Source organism: Canis lupus, chromosome 32 (genome assembly GCF_048164855.1).
Source record: "Canis lupus baileyi chromosome 32, mCanLup2.hap1, whole genome shotgun sequence".
NCBI classification, from domain to species: Eukaryota; Metazoa; Chordata; class Mammalia; order Carnivora; family Canidae; genus Canis; species Canis lupus.
This window is the reverse complement of record NC_132869.1, coordinates 41,285,982-41,305,018: the sequence shown is the minus strand read 5'-3', so window position 1 is coordinate 41,305,018 and position 19,037 is coordinate 41,285,982. Positions and strand designations below refer to the sequence as shown.

The window sequence follows — 19,037 nt, the reverse complement described above, 5'->3', positions numbered from 1 at the left end:
TCACTGTGCATGAAGAAATCAAGGCCTTGTGAGAAGTCAGATGTTTTGAAGATGGGACATGACGGACTCTCTATTTAGCCATCGGGGTTTGGCCCACAAGGGTTGGTCCCTTCCTTCATGTTCCCCTCAAGTGTTCAAAGACTTGGGTCAAACAGGAAAGGAGAGAAAAGAGAGCAGTGAATAATGTGCCCACCAATGATTGAGGAAACAAACCTGGACCTACTCTTACAACTCAAGAAACCAGGGCTTCCTGATGTACACTGCAACATAGATGAAGCTTGAAAACATTACACTAAGTGAAGAAGCTGGTAACAAAAGACCACTAGTTATATAATTGCATTTGTTTGAAATGTCCACAGTAGGCAAATCTATAGAGACAAAAAGTAGATTAGTAGTTGCCTAGAACCGGTGGGACATGGAGGTGAGTTTGGGGAAATGGGGAGGGACTGGTAACAGGAATGGGATTGCTTTTCCAGTTGATGAGAAGGTTCTTCTTTTTTTATGAGAAGGTTCTAAAATTGATTACGGTGTGGTAGTACAACTCTATTGTGATATTGTGATTTATAAGAAATGTAGGGTTGGTCACTCAGATGACCAAAATATATTTCTCATATATATTTGGTCTTTGTCCACAGATCCTGGCTCAGAGCTCCCCAAACCCTTGGAATTCCCTAAGTGTTGAGATTAATGAAGGTGTCTTTTGTTATATTCACATAGATAACTTTTGAACTGCACTCAAGGGTGGGAACTGGTTGCCAGGAGATCCAACCATGTGATTAGAACGTTAGATCAGTCCTACTCCCTGACTTCCAAGGAGGGGTAAAGGTCTGGAGGATCAATCAGCCAATGGCCAAAGACAGTCCTGAGTATGCAATGAAGCCTCCATAAAATCCCAAAAGGATTGGGGTTGAGAGCTTCCAGGTTGGTGAACACGCGGAGAATGGCAAGAGTGATGTGCTTGGAGAGGGCTCGGAAGCTCTGTGCCTTCTTCCCCATGTCTCGCCCTGTGTATCTCTTTATCTGGCTGTTGACTCATATCATTTGTCATATCCTTTAATAAACTGGTAAACAAAAGTGTTTCCTTGAGTTCTGTGAGCCACTCTAGCAAATTAAAGAACGTAAGAAGGAGGCCGTTGGAGCCTCCAATCTGAAGTTGATTGGTCAGAAGCGCAGCTGATAACAGCCTGGGGCTTGTGACTGGCAACTGAAGTCAGGGGTGGGGGGTAGTCTTGTAGGTTTGAGCCCTTAACCTGTGAAGTGTAAGCTTGCTATCTCTGGGTAGATAGTGTCAGAATCGAGTTGAATTCTTGGACACCCTGTTGGTGTCTGAGAACTGTTTGGTGTTGTGGGGAAGAGGGACCCCCATGTTGAAACTGGGGCCAGGAACCCCCAAAGATCTGTGAACAGACTAAAAGCCATTGGACTGTATACATTAAGAAGACGAGATGTATGGTGTGTGTATTATACCTCAATGAAACTTTTATTTAAGAAGAAGGAAAAAAAAACAAGGGTTGAGGCCCCATGGGTGATCCTTCCCCTCCCTCTGCCTTGGCATGCTGGTGCCTTCACTTGATGGAGAAGCGTGGCCGTGCCTGGACATGCTCACAGCGGGTGTGCTTCATGGTCAGCCCATAGATGGGGGTTAGGTCTACTTTCACACCTGCTGGCACGCTGAACTCCAGCCGCTGCAGCAAGATGGCTAGGAAGAGGAAGATCTCCCACTTGGCCAGGACCTCTCCTATGCACCGGCGCTTGCCCATGCCAAAGAGCATCACCTTCTCACTCAAGGTCTTGTTGATGGTGGTGCCATCTGCAGTGAGGAATCGCTCTGGCCGGAATGCAAATGGATCCCCCCACACCTCTCTGCAAGAGGAACAGAGGAGTCGGGATTTCTGGGCTAGGGAGACCCTAGGAGGAAAAGCCTGAGCAAGACTTCTGTTGATAGCACAAGGGTTAGAATAGATCAAGAGTAATGAGAAGAGAGTGGAGAGAGGAACCGAGATATACTTTCAAACTTATTTCTTTTACAAAGCTGTCTCTAAAACGACCCTGTTAATGGTGCTTTATCATAGTGTTATTTTAAAGAAATAATGGTTCAACTATAAGAAATTAAAAGAAGGAAAACATGGGATGCCTGGTGGCTCAGCGGTTGGGTGTCTGCCTTTGGCTCGGGGCATGATCACAGGATCTGGGATCGAGTCCCACATCAGGCTCCCTGTGGGGAGCCTGCTTCTCCCTCTGCTTATGTCTCTGCCCCTTCTGTGTGTCTCTCATGAATAAATAAATAAGTAAATAAATAAATAAATAAATAAATAAATCTTAAAAAAAAAAGAAGGAAAACATTATCTCCATCCTACTGAACACAAGGAGTATCAGCTGTACCTCCTGGTTTATGCTTTATTGTTTTGGAATAACTGTTGACAGCATCCCTTTTCCTCAGAAGTACCTCAATTTGGATGGTAAATTATATGGTCCCCCTACCTGTAGGCTAGAGTGGGATTTTCCAAAGAGAGGTCGGTAGACCATTGACATCACAATCACCTGAGATGTTCCACTTTACTTACCGAAGTGGAATCTTAGGGGATAGGCACCCTAACCTAACCAACCTCTGGTCATTTCCTATGTACACTAATGTTTGAGAAATATAGACCTCAATTTTGTTACTTAGAACACATTACATAGGGCACCTGCCTGCAGCTCAGGTCATGATCCCAGGGTCCTGAGATTGAGCCCGCATCAGCGAGGAGTCTGTTTCTCTCTCTACCTCTCCTTGCTTGTGATCTCTCTCTCTCATGCTTTGTCTCAAATAAATAAACAAAATCTTTTTTTTTTTTTTTAAAAGAACATACTATATATATAGCCATTGAGACCCCATTCCTGTATTATACCCAGTTCCCAGGGGGACAAATAGCCTTCCTGACTGCTGAGCCTCATATATTTTTCAATGGGGGAGGTATACTCACTGGTCATGATTGACCTGCCACTGGTTTATGAAGACACAGCATTCCTTGGGGATGTAGAAGCCCTTTAAGGTTGTGTCCTTTGTTGTGCTGAGGAGGGAAGAGGGCTCTGTCAGGCTCAGGGCAGGAACACTGGGGTGTGTCTCTGGGATCTACTTGCTCCTTCTTCCACCCCAATAGCTTGTCCCCCACAGTCTCTATGTCCTACACTGGGAGGGACTATCAGGAGCACGGAAGGGGTGAAACTATCCTTCCTCTTCCTCAGCTTCTGTTCTTCAACTTCAGCAAGTGTTCACTAAACCTTTGTTTGTGTCCAGCTGTGCACTTGGCCATCCTCTGAAGCCAAGAAACTGGCAGTCTGGAGTATCCCTGGGTAGTTCCCAGCCTGACTGAGGAGTCAGACCTTCTACTCTGGGAATAAATAGACCAACATATGGGTAAGAGTAAATGTTCACTAAGTCTCTTGATGTTGTTAAAATCCCAGGACATAATCAAGGACAAATGGCTGAAAGTCCTACAATATATCAGAGAATGAAGCTGTGCCAGCTGGATGAGTCAAGAAAGCCTGATAGTGAAGGGGAAGTTTGTGTCAGGATTGACCTTGGGCAAGGGTAAGATTCAGGTGGTGGGAGAAGAGGTTAAAAGGCATTCCAGGCAGAAGGTCCAGCATAAGCAAAATTGGAGGTTGACCGCATCATGCTGGGGAGGTACAGCGAGGCCAGCCCGGGTGGATTGAGAGTACTTGCAGGAAAGGAATGTGAGCAGAGGTGAATGAGAGCTGAGATCAGCAGTGTGACTTTCTCCTGAAAGCTGGGTAGTTTGATCATGGTTGGATTGGTTGTCGGCAGCCAAGAGGCTGAGGGGAACTTGGTGACGTGGCCAGAAGTGAGAGGCCGAGGTCTGAGCCAGATCCAGGGCTGAGAAGATGGGAGGAAGAAACATGGTGAAGGCTACAAAGGTGGCAAGGCAGAAGAAGCAGGCCTTACCTGTGGGGGATGGTGAAGGGGATAAAGGAGGTGTGTCGGAAGATCTCCAGGATGAAGGCCTCCATTAAGGGCAGCTGGGGCCTGTCAGAGAGGCGAGGCTGCCGTGCCCTGCCAATCACCGTGTCTGCAGAACACAGAAGACCAAACCGGGCTTAGGGCTGCCCCGACTGCTTCATGGTATCTAAGTCCCCTATTACATAGTACTGTCTGTTATATATCTAAGGCCCAGTAACCACCCTACCCCCAGCATGTTCTAGGCAAGGGTGGGCACCAGTGTATGCCCAGGGCTTACACATGGTAGGCACACAACAGCTATATGTCATTGAACAAAGAACCTGGGGATCTCAAGCTTCTCTTAGCTTGTGCATCTCTACCGCATACCCAACTCCTTCTGGATCTTTCTCTGTATCTCAGGGTTTGCCACAAGGTACATAAGACTCCAGGAAATGGCCGTTGTGACAGTGTCAAATCCTAGGCAGCATGATGCAAGGTGAGGAAGGGGGAAGACAAGAACAAGAAACCAACATTTACTAAGGATCCAGCACTTACGTACCAAGCATTGCTTTCTCTGTCTCCTTCCAAGTACATCCTCCACCACCCATGATTTTCCGGAGAGTAGAGACTGGGTCTCCTAGTTTTATAATTAGCTGCTAGAATTACATGAGCACCCCTTATTGTTCACGTGGGGAAACTGAGGCCCAGAAACAGACAGGGACTTAGTTGAATTTCCACTGGGAATTGTTGGCATGACCTGGACTCAGAACCCTGAACATGGGCCAGATGTCTGTGTCCTGCACTATCTGGGGTATAGTTGGCAAATTATCTGATGGACTCAAGGGCTGGACAAGTCTGTGGTCGAACAACAGGCATGGATGGATGGAAGGGACGTGGGTCTGGTTCCTACCGGCCCCAAAAATGTCGTTGATAATGTTGACTATCTTCTCATGGGAGATGTGGCCATCACTAGTCCTGGAGCTCTTCTCACTGTGCTTCAAGAGGGCGCCTGTGATGTCCTGGACACTGTGCTGTGGGGACACAAGCTTAGGGGCACCATAGCACTTCCAGGTTGGACCTTGCCGTACCCTATATGGCACTGCCACCTGGATTCCAGGCAGTAGGTTGGGCTTACAGGAGTAACTGGTAGCAGCCTGGATACCTTCCCTCCCAACAACCCCAGGGGTCCAATTTCAAAGGAAGAGCTTGTGGAGAGTACTGGCAGCCAAGTGCTACCTAGGTGTGGATAAGCCCCCGTCAGGGTTCGGGTTCCTGAAGAACAAAAGCCTTCTCATGGTAACAGCCCCCCACATTGTGGAACTTTGCCAGGGCCCCATTCACAGCCAAATATCTCTGGGACTTTGAGCAACCCCAAGACGGAGGCAATTGGATGAGGAATCTGAGCCCCAAGAGGGAGAAAGATTGGTCCCAGATGTTCCAGAGGCTTCCTAGGCCTTGGCAGCACATCAGCTGTGTGTGTACCTCAAAGCTGGGTGAGAGGGGCCACACCCATGCTCTGCAGGGTACCCCCTCACCACCAGCACCCTGGGCTCACCTCATCAAAGTCTTGATAGTGTTCCTGGACAATTTTCTGCAGGGACTGCACGAACGTCTGGTTGAAGTTCTTGAATCTCTGCAGGGCTGAGTTGGGCATATATTGGAGAATGGGGAAAAAGTCCAACGGGTTCCCGGAGGAGGCGGTCTCCACAAAATCATTGGAGCTCATTAGGAGGGGGAGCATTTCCTCACTTCTCTGAGAGAAGTGGTGCCCAAAGCACATTGCACCAATGACATTGGCCACTGACAGCAGCACATGGTTGTAGGGATCAAAGCGCCCAACCTCTGCCATCTGCTCCTGCAGCCTGCTGAGAAGGGCCTCGGCCTCCTTGCTCACATGCTCTTCCAGGTAGCAAGAGCACGAGGAAGCCGGGTCGGAGGCAATGGAGAAGGTGTTGAGTGCGTTCTGAGCCAGGCGCCTGCGCGCAGCCCACACTGGTCCGGAGTCTGGGCTGAAGGACATGCTTTGACCTTCGGTCACCAGAGAGAAGCTGTAGAGGTCGGGCCGGCCCTTGAAATCATCCCCCTGGCGCACCAGGGCCTGCCGGATGGTGTCCAGGCTGCTGAGCACCAGCACGGGGGTGGAGCCGATGCGGATCTGCAGCACGTCCCCATAACGCTGGCTCAGCCTGGACAGCGCCAGGTGGGGGCTCTTGCCCAAGGTCAGCACGTTCCCAAGCAGGGGCCAGCCCCAGGGCCCCGGTGGACTCTTCAGGCCTTTGGGAAGCCGAGGTTGCCAGACCTTGACCACCCAGAGTATCAAGCAGAAGATGGTGGAGGCCAGGAGAAGCTCTGTGGCCATCTGGGACAATGCCATCTGTATCAACTACTGGGGAAGAAGAAGGAGGAGCCAAGCCAAGTGTCAAGTTGCAGCCAATCATTCATTCACTCACTCAGTCAATCCACACTGGCACCTGTTCAGTGCTTGGCTCCCCGCTGGACACCAGAAAGACTAAGATACATCCGCCCTGGGTCCTGTGTGCCCGGAGCTCATCGTTAGAGCATCACAGAATCTCAGGCCTGGAAAGGAGCCTCAAAATTCCCAACCTGAGGGAATCACCTCCCCTGTGCCTCCCCTGTGCCATCACCTTAGTTTCCAATTCTGAGGCTGGAGTGGAGGCAACTGACACTTGAAAACAGGAAGCCCCCTTACCAGGCCCCAGCTCAAGGTCATGCTGGACATCATGCCAAGCAGTCCCTGTCCATACTGGCTTCCTGCCAATACCTCCTTCTACCCAGGGTACAGGGAGCTGCTCCCCCGCAGCAACACGGAGGGGGCCAACATCCCAGGCTGATGCAAATGACTGGTGATGCCCCTTGCCCGAGGCATTCTTTACCACACCCCAGGAGACACCTCCTCTGAGGATGAGTCCCCATCCCCTCATAATCTCAGAGCCTGAGGTTGGGCTGCAGCCAGAGCCTCGGCTGCCCTCGTCCAGGTGGGGATCCCTCCCCATTTCTCCATTTGAATCACTCCAAGGGCCCTTAAGATGGTCCAGTCCAAGCCGCTAATTTCAAAATGGAGAAACTGAGGTTTGGAGCTGGGCAGGGAGGCCTTGAATTCAGGCCTCCTACACCTAACCTCAGGTCCTTTCATTCCTCCAACTCCACTGTTCCCAGGATATATGGTAGAGTTTCAGGGACTGGAAAATGAGCTCAAGAAACGTACCTGTAGAGGCAGGAGCTTGAGATCAGTAGGATTGTGGAGGCTGGTACAGAGCTTCTGGCCCCTGGGGGAGGAGGCCTTTTATAAATACCACCCTCTCTCAGATTGGCCCAGCCATCCTGGCCACCTGATATCAGTTACCAAATGAAGCTGGAAGGCTCAGCCCTTGGCCTTGGGCCATGTTCTCTTGGCTCCATCTACTACCCAGGGCAGGTCTTCAGGGAGAGATGCCATGTCGCTAGGGAGGAACATCCAGCTCTTCTCAGGATCCAGGATCAGCCTACTTATTTCTCTCAAGGGCAGGACAAGGTGCTGAAAACAAGTCTCCTGGGTTGTTCCAGGTTCCTTTCTCACTGCACCCATGAGGAGGGACCCTCCTCTGTCCAGGCGGATGTGCTCCTCTTGGGAAGCGTGCTCTGTAGCACCCCTGCAACACCCTGCACAACCAGGTAGGGAATGGGCATGTTCTGGCCATCTCTGAATTTCAGTCCAAGTCCTTAATCTAAAACAAGAGACAGGGACTCCTGGGTAGCTCAGCGGTTGAGCGTCTGCCTCCGGCTCGGGGCCTCATCCTGGGGTCCCTAGATTGAGCCCCACATCTGGCCTCTTGCGGGGAGCCTGCTTCTACCTCTCCCTGTGTCTCTGCCTCTGTGTGTGTGTGTGTGTGTGTGTCTCTCATGAATAAATACATACAATCTTTTTAAAAAAATAAATAAAAACAAGAGACAATAAAGACCCTGCATTCTAAAGGGCAACTCCTTTGCCCTCCTCTATCCTTATAAGAGATGATAAAAAACTTAAAATCAAGTGAAGAATATCCATGCTATGGGCTGTTCCTCATGGAAACGGGCTTAAATTCTTCAAAACAGTCAATATAATTTTTTTTTAAAAGGTCCTTTTCAACGGCAGCCCTGATGGCGCAGCAGTTTGGTGCCGCCTTTAGCCTTGGGTGTGATCCTGGAGACCTGGGATCGAGTCCCACATCGGGCTCCCTGCATGGAGCCTACTTCTCCCTCTCCCTCTGTCTGTGTCTCTGTCTCTCTCTCTGTGTCTATGAATAAATAAATAAAATCTTTAAAAAAATAAAATAAAAAATTTAAAAAAAGGTCTTTTTCTAGGTGAAGAGTGAAGAAACAAAACAACCAAATGCTATATGTACAATTTCATGGGACCCTGGACCTAAAAACTGTTTAAAGTTACAAAAGACATTTTTGGGACAATTGGGGGTACATAAGCATGGACAGGAGATTAGAAAATATTATGGAATTAATGTGAGGTTTCTTTTTTTTAAAGATTTTATTTATTTGAGAGCAAGCTCGCAAGGTCATAAGTGGGGGGAGGGGCGGAGGGAGAGGGAGAAGCAGACTCCTGCTGACTGTGGGGGGCAAGTGGGGGTGGAAGGCAGACTGGGCCTCCAGGTGCCCCTAATGTGAATTTTCTTAGTCATGAACATAGCACTGCAATTATGTGGGAGGATATCGTAGGAAATCCTAGGCGACTAAGGTTGAGCATTCAGGGGTGAGGTGCCACGATTTCTGCAACTTACTGCTAAATGATTCTGTTTAGTGATGGAATTAGAGGGACGCTTGGGTGGCTTGGCAGGTGAGCACCTGCTTTCAGCTCAGGGCATGATCCTGGAGCCCCAGGTTCAAGTTCCATGTCGGGCTCCCTGCATGGAGCCTGCTTCTCCCTTGGCCTGAGTCTCTGCCTCTCTCTTTGTGTGTCTGTCATGAATAAATAAATAAGATCTTGAAGAAGAAGAAGAAGAAGAAGAAGAAGAAGAAGAAGAAGAAGAAGAAGAAGAAGAAGAAGAAGAAGAAGAAGAAGAAGAAGGCTGTCCCCTGGACCAGCACACTGTGTACCTGCTTGAAATGTATCCCTGGATTGTGGGGGGAGCAGCTGTGATGGTGGGGGCAGCAGAGGGCAGCCTGCGTGACACAGTGGGGTGCAATACGAGGATATGAGTCTCCCGAGAGCCAGGTAGGCATCCTGAAGGCGCTGGACTCAAGCTGCATGCATGGGGGCTCACTGCAGAGGAGACCCTAGAAGCCACAGGGTGGGGGTGAGCCGGGGGGGCAGGAGGTCAGCCAGAGTCCAGGAGCCACTTAGGAACTCTGTGATGTGCAGGACAGCGGGGACCCTAAGGCACTTGATGAAAAGCCCGCAGGGGAACACCTGCTCCATAAGGGCACCCTTCACCCAGGGAGAAGATACACAGCACCAGCCGGATAGAGATTGGTGTCTCCTCCAGCACCCTCCCCCTGCACCCATCCAGGTGGAGAGGCCTGCAAGGTGGGGGGCCGGGGGAGGAAGGAGCACAGAAACAGAGCAGACTTCTCCCCTCCCCGTGGGGTCTCGTCGGGTCCGCAGAAGGCTGAGAACACGCCCCAGACTGGATGTGAGGAGCAAATTTAGATTTAGACGGGACTGGGCTCTCTCATTCCTGAAAAGGAGAAAGCTGTGTGCTCAATCTGGGCCGCAGTCAGGGCCACGGCTGGGGAGTCTGGAGGAGCCGCCGAGCAGGTGTGAGGACCGCGGCTGAGAGAAAGGACGACAGTCTTCAGTCTGTGTCTCTACTAGGTTCCGCTCACGCAATAAAAAGATCAGGGTCTGAGCCGAGGCTGAGTTTTAGGGAACACCGCTCTCGGTCTGCCTGCGTCTCCCTCCCCACCTCCCTCCCTGCCTCCCTCCCTCCCTCACCCCGTCTCCCTCTCCCTCTCCCCCTCTCTGGCGCTCACTCCTTAATGAACTAAAGTCGTGCTTTATTCAATCTCCTTAGTTTTAGCCTGATGTCCTCTCCTGTTCCAGGATCCCATCGAGGAAGACACCACATTATACTGAGTGACCATGTGTCGTTAAGCTCCCCTTGGCTGTGACGTTTCTGACTATCTTTGTTTTTGATGACCTTGACAGTTTTCAGGAATACTGGCCTGAAAATACTGGAAATACTGGAATACTGTGGTATTCCACAGGAGGCCCAGTACTGGAAACTGTCTGCTTCTCTCACGTTGAGGCTGGGGTTATGGGTTATTGGCAGGAGGACCATAGAAGTAAAGTGCCATCTTACTCACATCATGTCAAGGCTAGATATTGTCAGCCTGACTCAGGATGGTTGATGTTGGCCTTAATCAACCTGTTGAAGTAGTGTTTGTCAAGTTTCTTCGTGGTGAGTCATTCTTTCCACTCCTTACCATACTGTGCTCCTTGGAAGAAGTCACTGTGAATGGCCCACACCTATGGAGAGGGGACTCCTGGTCCTCTTCCTTGAGGACGGAGTATCTACGTAAAGTATTTGAACTTCTACTTATCTTTTTATTTTTAATAAAAATCTTAAAACGTTTATTCAATGATAAGAACCATGCAGAAAAGCACAGCTGTCATGTACAACTTGAATTTTTACAGATTTAACAAAGCCACATAACCAGCCCTCAGATCAAGAGAAAGAACATGACCAGCACCCCAGAACCCCCTTGGGTAACCCCTCGTTACCCAAGGGTAACTACAACCCCAAGTTCTAATAGTGTACATTACTTGGGTCTGTTTTTGTTCTTTCTATAAATGAAATCATGCTGTGTGTACTCTTTTTTTGGTCACGGAATATTTTGTTAATTAACAGATTTTATTTTTTATTTATTACTTAAAAGATTGTATTTATTTGAGATAGAAAGAGAGAGGAAGAGCAGACCAGCAGGGGGAGAGGCAGAGGGGAGGGAGAAGCAGACTCCCCGCTGAGCAGAGAGTCCAGAGCCTGGCTGCATCTAGAACCCTGGGATCATGACCTGAGCTGAAGGCAGATGCCTAACCGACTGAGCCACCAAGGGACCCCAAGATTTGATTTGATTTGATTTTTATTTTTTTTTATTTTTTATTTTTTTGATTTGATTTTTAAAAAATATTTTATTTATTTATTCATGAGAGAGAGAGAGAGAGAGGCAGAGACACAGGTGGAAGGAGAAGCAGGCTCCACGCAGGGAGCCCGATGTGGGACTCGATCCCTAGTCTCCAGATCACGCCCTGGGCTGAAGGCGGAGCCAAACCGCTGCACCACCAGGGCTGCCCCAGATTTTATTTTTAACAATAGTCTTAGCTTTATAGAAAAATCAAGTGGAAAAAAGAAAAAGAAAAAGAAAAATCGAGTGGAAAGTACAGAAAACTGCGACATATTCCCTACACCCATGCACACTTTCATGGGGTTGATACTCACATTTGTATCACTTGATGCAACTGGTGTATGAATATTGAAACATTAGTAATAACTAAAGTCTGCAGTTTACATTAAAGTACACACTAAATCAAAGTACACCCTATATTGTAGGGCTCTCTGAATTTTTTTAAATTTTATTTATTTTTTCATGAGAGACACACTGAGACAGGCAGAAACATTGGCAGAGGGAAAAGCAGGCTCCGCGCAGGGAGCCCGATGTGGGACTCCATCCCGGGACCACAGGATCACACCCTGGGCCAAAGGCAGGCACTTAACCGCCAAGTCACCGAGGCGATCCCAGGCTCTATAATTTGTTTTCACTTTCTTATGGGTCAACTATAAAAGATAAATTTAACATTTCAGCCACTTTTTAAAAAAATTTTTTTTTAAATTTATTTATGATTGGCACACAGTGAGAGAGAGAGAGGCAGAGACACAGGCAGAGGGAGAAGCAGGCTCCATGCACCAGGAGCCCGACGTGGGATTCAATCCCGCGTCTCCAGGATTGTGCCCTGGGCCAAAGGCAGGCGCTAAACCGCTGCGCCACCCAGGGATCCCCCATTTCAGCCACTTTTAAAAAGATTTTATTTATTCATGAAACACAGAGGGAGACAGAGAGAGAGAGAGAGAGAGATGCAGAGAAGCAGGCTCCATGCAAGGAGCCGGATGTGGGACTCCATCCCAGGAATCTGGGTCACGCCTGGGACTGAAGGCGAAGGCGGTGCTAAACCGCTGGGCCACCAGGGCTGCCCTTGTTTTGGTTTCTTTAAGAGAAAGCTTTTCTCTCCTTTTTTTTTTTTTTTTTTTTGTTTTGTTTTTGTTTTGTTTTAAAGATTTCATTTATTTGAGAGAGAGAAAGAGAACACACACAAGAGAGGGGAGGGGCAGAGGGAGAAGTAGATTCCCCGCTGAGCAGGGAGCCCATCTTGGAGCTCCATTCCTGGACCCTGAGGTCACAACTTGAGCTAAAGTCAGGTGCTTAACCGGCTAAACCACCCAGGCGCCCCTTGCACATGTTTTTGTATGTATTTCTGTCATGTATAGACCCATGAGTAGACATGCTAGGTCATAGACTAGACATATGTCCGATGCTAGTAGATTCTACAGAAACAGAACAATTTTTCAGAGTACTTGAACCAATAGGCATGCCCACCAGCTTGCTCACTACCATGGAATATTTTTAATATTTTTCATTTTATCCGTTCTGGAGTGCATATTGACCGCTTCGCTTTTTAAAATCCCTCAGTGTGGGATCCCTGGGTGGCACAGCGGTTTGGCGCCTGCCTTTGGCCCAGGGCACGATCCTGGAGACCCGGGATCAAGTCCCACATCAGGCTCCCGGTGCATGGAGCCTGCTTCTCCCTCTGCCTGTGTCTCTGCCTCTCTCTCTCTCTCTCTGTGACTATCATAAATAAATTAAAAAAAAAAAAAATCCCTCAGTGCTTCCCAGAGATTTCAAGCTAAAAACCAAACTCCTTCGCTTAGTACCCAAAGGCTTCAGCAGGAGCTCTTGCTCACCTCTCTGGATCTGTTTGCCCCCATGACCCCTCCAGCCCCACCACCATCGTCTTTCTCCTTAGGTTTATCCCTTTTCTTGAAACTCATGCCTCACCCTGCATTCTCTGGCCAGCTCCTGCTCATCATTCTATACCCTGCTCAGCTGTCACCACACTGCTCCGCTCTGAGTTCCCACAGGCCCCATACTGCCCTCCTCTAAGGCACCCTTCATGCTGCCTCCCCTTTGGACTGTGAGCTTCAAGGTCGAGGTAGCCTCTGCTTCTCTTCTTATCTCTAGTTCCTAGCACGGGGACGGGCACGCATGTATTCAGAACAAGATTTGCTGAATCAGTTAGTGTTCACAAGTAAGAATGCTAACCGGCATGAGAGCTTTGTGAAGACTCTGCTTTGGGCCTTTCCTGCATTGCTTTTATGGAACTTGCAAGTAATAATCCTTACGGTTAAAATTTATGGAGCACCTGCTATGCCTTAACCTCTGTGCTGCATGTTGAGGTCGGCCGTCTCTGTTTTAGCTTCATAGCAATCCTATCCTGAGGAGAGGATCTCAGGGAAACACAGGACGTGGCTAAGGTTAAGGTGAGGGGAAGGTTAAGAGCACCCCTGGGTCACTCGACAAATTTATTCTGTGCATTCATCAGGATGGCTGGGGGTCAGGACTCGGGAATTGACAGCTCCTGTCTTGCTCGTTGTTTTTGCCTCTTACTTCCATTCTCACTATGCCACGGCTCTGGCCACAGGAAGCCGTGGCTTCTGGCTGGTCCATGGTCTAAGCCAAATTCCAGCCAACTGTGGGCCTCTGAAGGCAGGGGCTGAGCCCCATTTGTCTCTGTTTCCAGACCTGGCAATGAAGGAGAACCCTGGTGGACACAGGTGAGTCATAAATGCAGATGGACTGGAATCTATGAGATATGGACCCGGAGCTTCCATCCTGGACGCCCAGTCACCCGCTGTGAGTGTCCACCCAGAGGCCCCCTCCCACAGCTCCCGCATATGCCCAAATGAGGCCTGTCATTCCCTGTGCACTCGCTGCCCCTCTGATCTCACCCCAGCCAGAAGCCGGGAATCCTGGAGGGTCTCTCTCTGTCATTCCCCACCAGCCGGGTTCTCAGGATTCTACGGCATAAATACCTGTTGGGTCTCACTCCTTCTCTCCATTACTGGGGCACTGTCTGCACAACGTTGTCAACACCGCTTCCCGCCGGGGCTTTTGCAGGAACCTCCTACTGGATCTCACCACATGTAGGCCGGTGTTGTCCGATAGAGCCTTCTGCTATGATGGGAATGTTCTCTGTCTGTGCCATCCGATAGGGTAGCCCTGAGCCACATAGAGCTATGGGGCTCTTGTCGGGGTAAGTGCAACTGAGATCCGAAATTTTATTTTATTTTAAAGATTTTATTTATTTATGAGAGACACAGAGAGAGGCAGAGACACAGGCAGCTGGAGAAGCAGGCTCCACACAGGGAGCCTGATGGGGGACTTGATCGCAAGTCCCCAGGATCATGCCCTGGGCTGAAGGCAGAAGCTAAACCGCTGAGCCACCCAGGGATCCCTCATTTTGTTATTTTAAAGAAATAATGGTTCAACTAAAAGAAATTAAAAGAAGGAAAACATGGGATGCCCGTGGGGAGCCTGCTTCTCCCTCTGCTTATGTCTCTGCCTCTCTCTGTGTGTCTCTCATGAATAAATAAATAAATCTTAAAAAAAAAAAAAAACCTTACCATTTTAACCATTGTTAAGCACGTAATTCGGTGACACTAAATATATCCACAGTGTTGTGAAACTATCCGTTCTGCCCATCTCCAGAACTTTGTCATCATCCCAAACTGAAATTGTACCCGTTGAACACTAACTCCGTATTTTTCCGTCTCCTTCTCTTGGTAACTAACCGTTGTTCTAATTTCTGTCTCTTTGAGTGTGACTATTCTAGGTGCTTCACACAAGTGGAATCATGCACTATTTGTCCTTTTGCACCTGGCTTAGGTGCAAAAGTTCACTTAGGATAATGTTTTCCAACTCCATCCATGTCACAGCATGGGCAAGGATGTCATTCCTTTTTATGGCCAAATAATATTCCACTGTATTTCTATGTGATACTTTATCTGTTCATCTGTTGTGCACTTGGGCTGTTTCCTCCTTGAACCATGGAAAATAATGTTGCGACAAACATTCTTGTACAAATTTTTGTTTGAACATCTGTTTTCAGTTCTTTTGGGTGTATACCTAAGAGCAGAACTGGTGGATCGTCCGGGGATTCTATGTTTCACCCTTGGAGGAACTGCCGAACTGCCGTCTGCGATGACGACACAATTTTACATCCCTCCCAGAAATGCACACTGCTATCATTTATCCACTTCCTCACCAACACGTGCTGTTTACTGGCTTTTTAAAAACTTGCATATAACTGACATATATTAGTTTCAGTGCACAACGCGATTCAATGTTTGTATATGTTGCAAAATGGTCACCACAATATGTCTAGTTAACACCCATCACCAAACACAGTCACATTTTTTCTTGTGATGAGAACTTTTAGGTTTCCTCTTTTAGCAACTTTCAAATATATGATACAGTATATAATTATGGTCACCATGCTGTACATTATATCCCAGTAATTTATCTATTCTAATAGATGGAACTTTGTACTTTTAAAAAAAAGAGTTTTATTTATTTGAGAGAGAGAGAGAGCATGAGAGTGAGTGGGGGGAGGAGCAGATGTAACAGGGGAGAGAGAAAGAGAGAGAGAGAGACAGAGAGAGAGAGAGAGAGAGAGAGAGAATCTCCAGCAGACTTCTCGCTGAGCCCAGAGCCCGTGACCCCGAGATCATGACCTGAGGTGAAGTCAAGAGTCGGATACTTCATTGACTGAGTCATCCAGATGCCCCAGAAGTTTGAGCTTTTAACCCTCTTCTTCCATTTTATTCTCCCTCTACCCTCTCCCTCTGGAAACCATCAATCTGGTCTCCGTATCTATGAGCTCAGTTTGTTTGTTGTTTGTTTTTTAGATTTCACATATAGAAGCGATCTGACTTATTTTACTTAGCATATGACCTCAAGATTCATCCATATTGTCACAAATGGCAAGATTTCCTTCTTTTTCATGGCTGAATGATATTCCTGTGTGTGTATGTACCACATTTTCTTTTTTTTTCTTTTTTTTTTGTACATTTTTAAAATATTTTATTGATTTATTCATGAGAGAGAGAGGCCAAGACATAGAGAGAGAAGTAGGGTCCCTGCGAGGAGTCTGATGCAGGACTCAATCCCTGGACCCCAGGATCACGACCTGAGCCAAAGGCAGACGCTCAACTCCTGAGCTCACCAGGAGTCCCTGAATCATATTTTCTTTATCCATCCTTTGTTGACAGACACTTAAGTTGCTACATATCTTGGATGCTGTAAATAATGTTGCAATGAATATGAGAGTACATACCTCTTTTCAGGTTAGTGGGTTGTTGTTGTTGTTGTTCTTTTGTTTTGTTTTAGTGTCTTTGTTGGAAAAATACCTGGAAGTGGAATTGCTGGATTATATAGTAGTTCTATTTTTGAGTTTTTGAGGAACCCCTTACTGTTTTCCATAGTGGCCTTACCACGTTACATATGCACCAACTGGACACAAGAGTTCCCTTTTCTCCACATCCTCATCGACATTTGTTATTTCCTGTCCTTTTGACAATAGCCATTCTGACAGGTGCAAGGTGGCTCATTGTGGTTTGATTTGCATTTCCCTGATGATCATGTTGCTCAGCACCTTTTCATGTGCTTTTTGGCCATTTGTATGTCTTCTTTGGAAAAAAGGAGGAGGGGCTGAGGGAGAAGCAGGCGCCCCACTGAGCAGGGAGCCTGATATGGAGCTCGATCCCAGGACCCAAGGATCATGATCTGAGCTGAAGACAGATGCTTAACTGACTGAGACACCTAGGTGCCTCAGGTCTTTTTCAATTTTTTTTTTTTTATCAATGTCTTACAGTTTCCAGTGGATGTGTCTTTCATCTTCTTGATTAAATTTATTCCTAAGTATTTTATTGTTTTTGTTTATTTACGTAAGCTCTACACCCAACATGGTGCTCAAACTCAACAACCCCGAGATCAAAGGTCACTTGCTCTACAAACTGAGCCAGCCAAGAACACTCCCATTATTGTTTTTGAAGCAATGGTAAATGAGATTGAGTTCTTAATTTCTCACTCTTTTTAAAATTTTTTTAAGATTTTATTTATTTATTAATGAGACAGAGAGAGAGAGAGAGAAGGGGCAGAGACACAGGCAGAGGGAGAAGCAGGCCCCATGCAGGGAGCCGGATATAGAACTTGATCCCAGGTCTCCAGGATCAGGCCCTGGGCTGAAGGTGGTGCTAAACCACTTAGCCACCTGGGCCGCCCTCTCTTTTTTTTGAGAGAGAGAAAGATAGCACATGCATGTGGGTGGGTGGGAGAGGGGCAGAGGGAAAGGGAGAGAGAGAATCTTAAGCAGGCTCCATGTCTAGTGTGGAGCCCAATAGGGCTTCACCTCACAACCCCATGATCATGATCTGAACTGAAATCAAGAGCCAGATGCTTAACCAACTGAGCCACCCAGGCACCCCTTAATTTCTCTTTCTCCTACTTCATTATTAGTATATAGAAATGCAACAGATTTCTGTATATTAATTTTATATTCTGCAACTTTATCAAATTATTAATCAGTTTTAATAAGTTTTTGTTTTTTGGTGGAGTCTTTAGGGTTTTATGTATTTAATATCACATCATCTGCAAATAGTGACAGTATTACTATGCCCTTTTCTTTCCTTCTTTTTTAAGATTTTATTTCTTTATTCATGAGAGACACAGAAAGAGAGGCAGAGACACAGGCAGAGGGAGAAGCAGGCTCCATGCAGGGAGCCCGATGTGGGACTCGATCTCGGGACTCCGGGATCACGCCCTGAGCCAAAGGCAGATGCTCAACCACTGAACCACCCGGGTGTCCCTACGGAGAAGTTTTTGATTACTGATTTAATCTGTAATCAGCATCTTCAGACTTTTTTATTTCTTCATGATTCAGTTTTAGTAAGTTACATGTTTCTAGGAACCTATTCATTTCTTCCAGGTTGTCTGATTTGTTGGCATATTTTTGTCCATAGTCATCTCATGATCCTTTGTATTTCTGTGGTATCAGTTGTAAGTCTCCTCTTTCATTTTTTTTAAAGATTTTATTTATTTACTCATGAGACAGACAGAGAGAGAGAGAGGGAGAGAGAGGCAAAGACACAGGCAGAGGGAGGAGCAGGCTCCATGCAGGGAGCATGACTCGGGACTCGATCCCGGGTCTCCAGGATCAGGCCCTGGGCCAAAGGTGGCACTAAACTGCTGAACCACATGGGCTGCCCTCCTCTTTCATTTATGATTCTATTGATATGAGTCTCTTATTTTCTCGTGAGTTTTTTCGTGAGTCTAGCTAAAGGCATGTCAGTTTTGTTCATCTTTACATTGATCTTTTCCATTGTCTTTTTACTCCCTATTTCATTTATTTCCACTCTTACCTTCATTATTTCCTTTCTTCTACTAACATAGGGCTCCATTTGTTCTTATTTTTCTAGTTCCTTGTGGTGTAAAGTTAGATTGTTTATTTGATATTTTCTTGTTTCTTGAGGTATGCCTTTATTGCTATGAACTTCCCTGTTAGAACTGTTTCTGCTAGAGTTTTGGTATATTATGTTTCCATTTTTATTTCTCTCAAGGTATTTTTAAAAAGGATTTATTTATTTGAGAGAGAGAAAAAAATACATGGGGGGAGGGCGGAGGGAGAGGGAGAGGGAGAGAGAAATCCAAGCAGACACTGTGCTAAGCATGGAACCCCACGCAGGGCTGGATCATGACCCTGAGATCACAATCTGAGCCAAAACCAAGAGTCAGATGCTTAACCAACTGTGTCACTCAGAAACCCTTCAAAGCAATTTTTTCTTTCTCTGTTGATTTCTTCTTTGACTCATTGGTTGTTCGGTAGCATGCTGTTGAACCTCCGTGTGTTTGTTGATTTCTAGATTCGTACCATTGTGAAAACACGCTTCATAGGAGTTCAGTCTTTTCAAGTTTATTAAGACTCGTTTGTGCCAACCATGTGGTCTATCATAGAGTGCTCTGGGGTACCTGGGTGGTTCAGATGGTTAAGCATATGACT

At 47.2% G+C, this 19,037-nt stretch overlaps 1 protein-coding gene across 3 annotated transcripts; it reads right to left on the bottom strand.

Moving 5' to 3' along the window:
* Positions 1-1,461: 1,461 nt before the first annotated feature.
* LOC140622857 (cytochrome P450 1A2-like) lies at positions 1,462-7,211 on the bottom strand. 3 transcript variants are annotated; one of them, XM_072808627.1, is made up of 7 exons: positions 7,167-7,211; positions 5,496-6,323; positions 4,851-4,971; positions 4,328-4,417; positions 3,947-4,070; positions 2,964-3,050; positions 1,462-1,863 (listed from the first exon to the last, which is right to left on the bottom strand). In XM_072808627.1, exons 2-7 carry the CDS (start codon positions 6,312-6,314, stop codon positions 1,566-1,568), a joined length of 1,539 nt encoding a protein of 512 aa, XP_072664728.1. In that variant the 5' UTR covers positions 6,315-6,323; positions 7,167-7,211; the 3' UTR covers positions 1,462-1,565. The 3 variants fall into 3 exon arrangements, with proteins under 3 accessions (XP_072664728.1, XP_072664726.1, XP_072664727.1); XM_072808625.1 differs by having other exon boundaries at positions 4,851-4,986; positions 5,496-6,326; positions 7,167-7,210; XM_072808626.1 differs by having other exon boundaries at positions 5,496-6,326; positions 7,167-7,210.
* Positions 7,212-19,037: the final 11,826 nt, after the last annotated feature.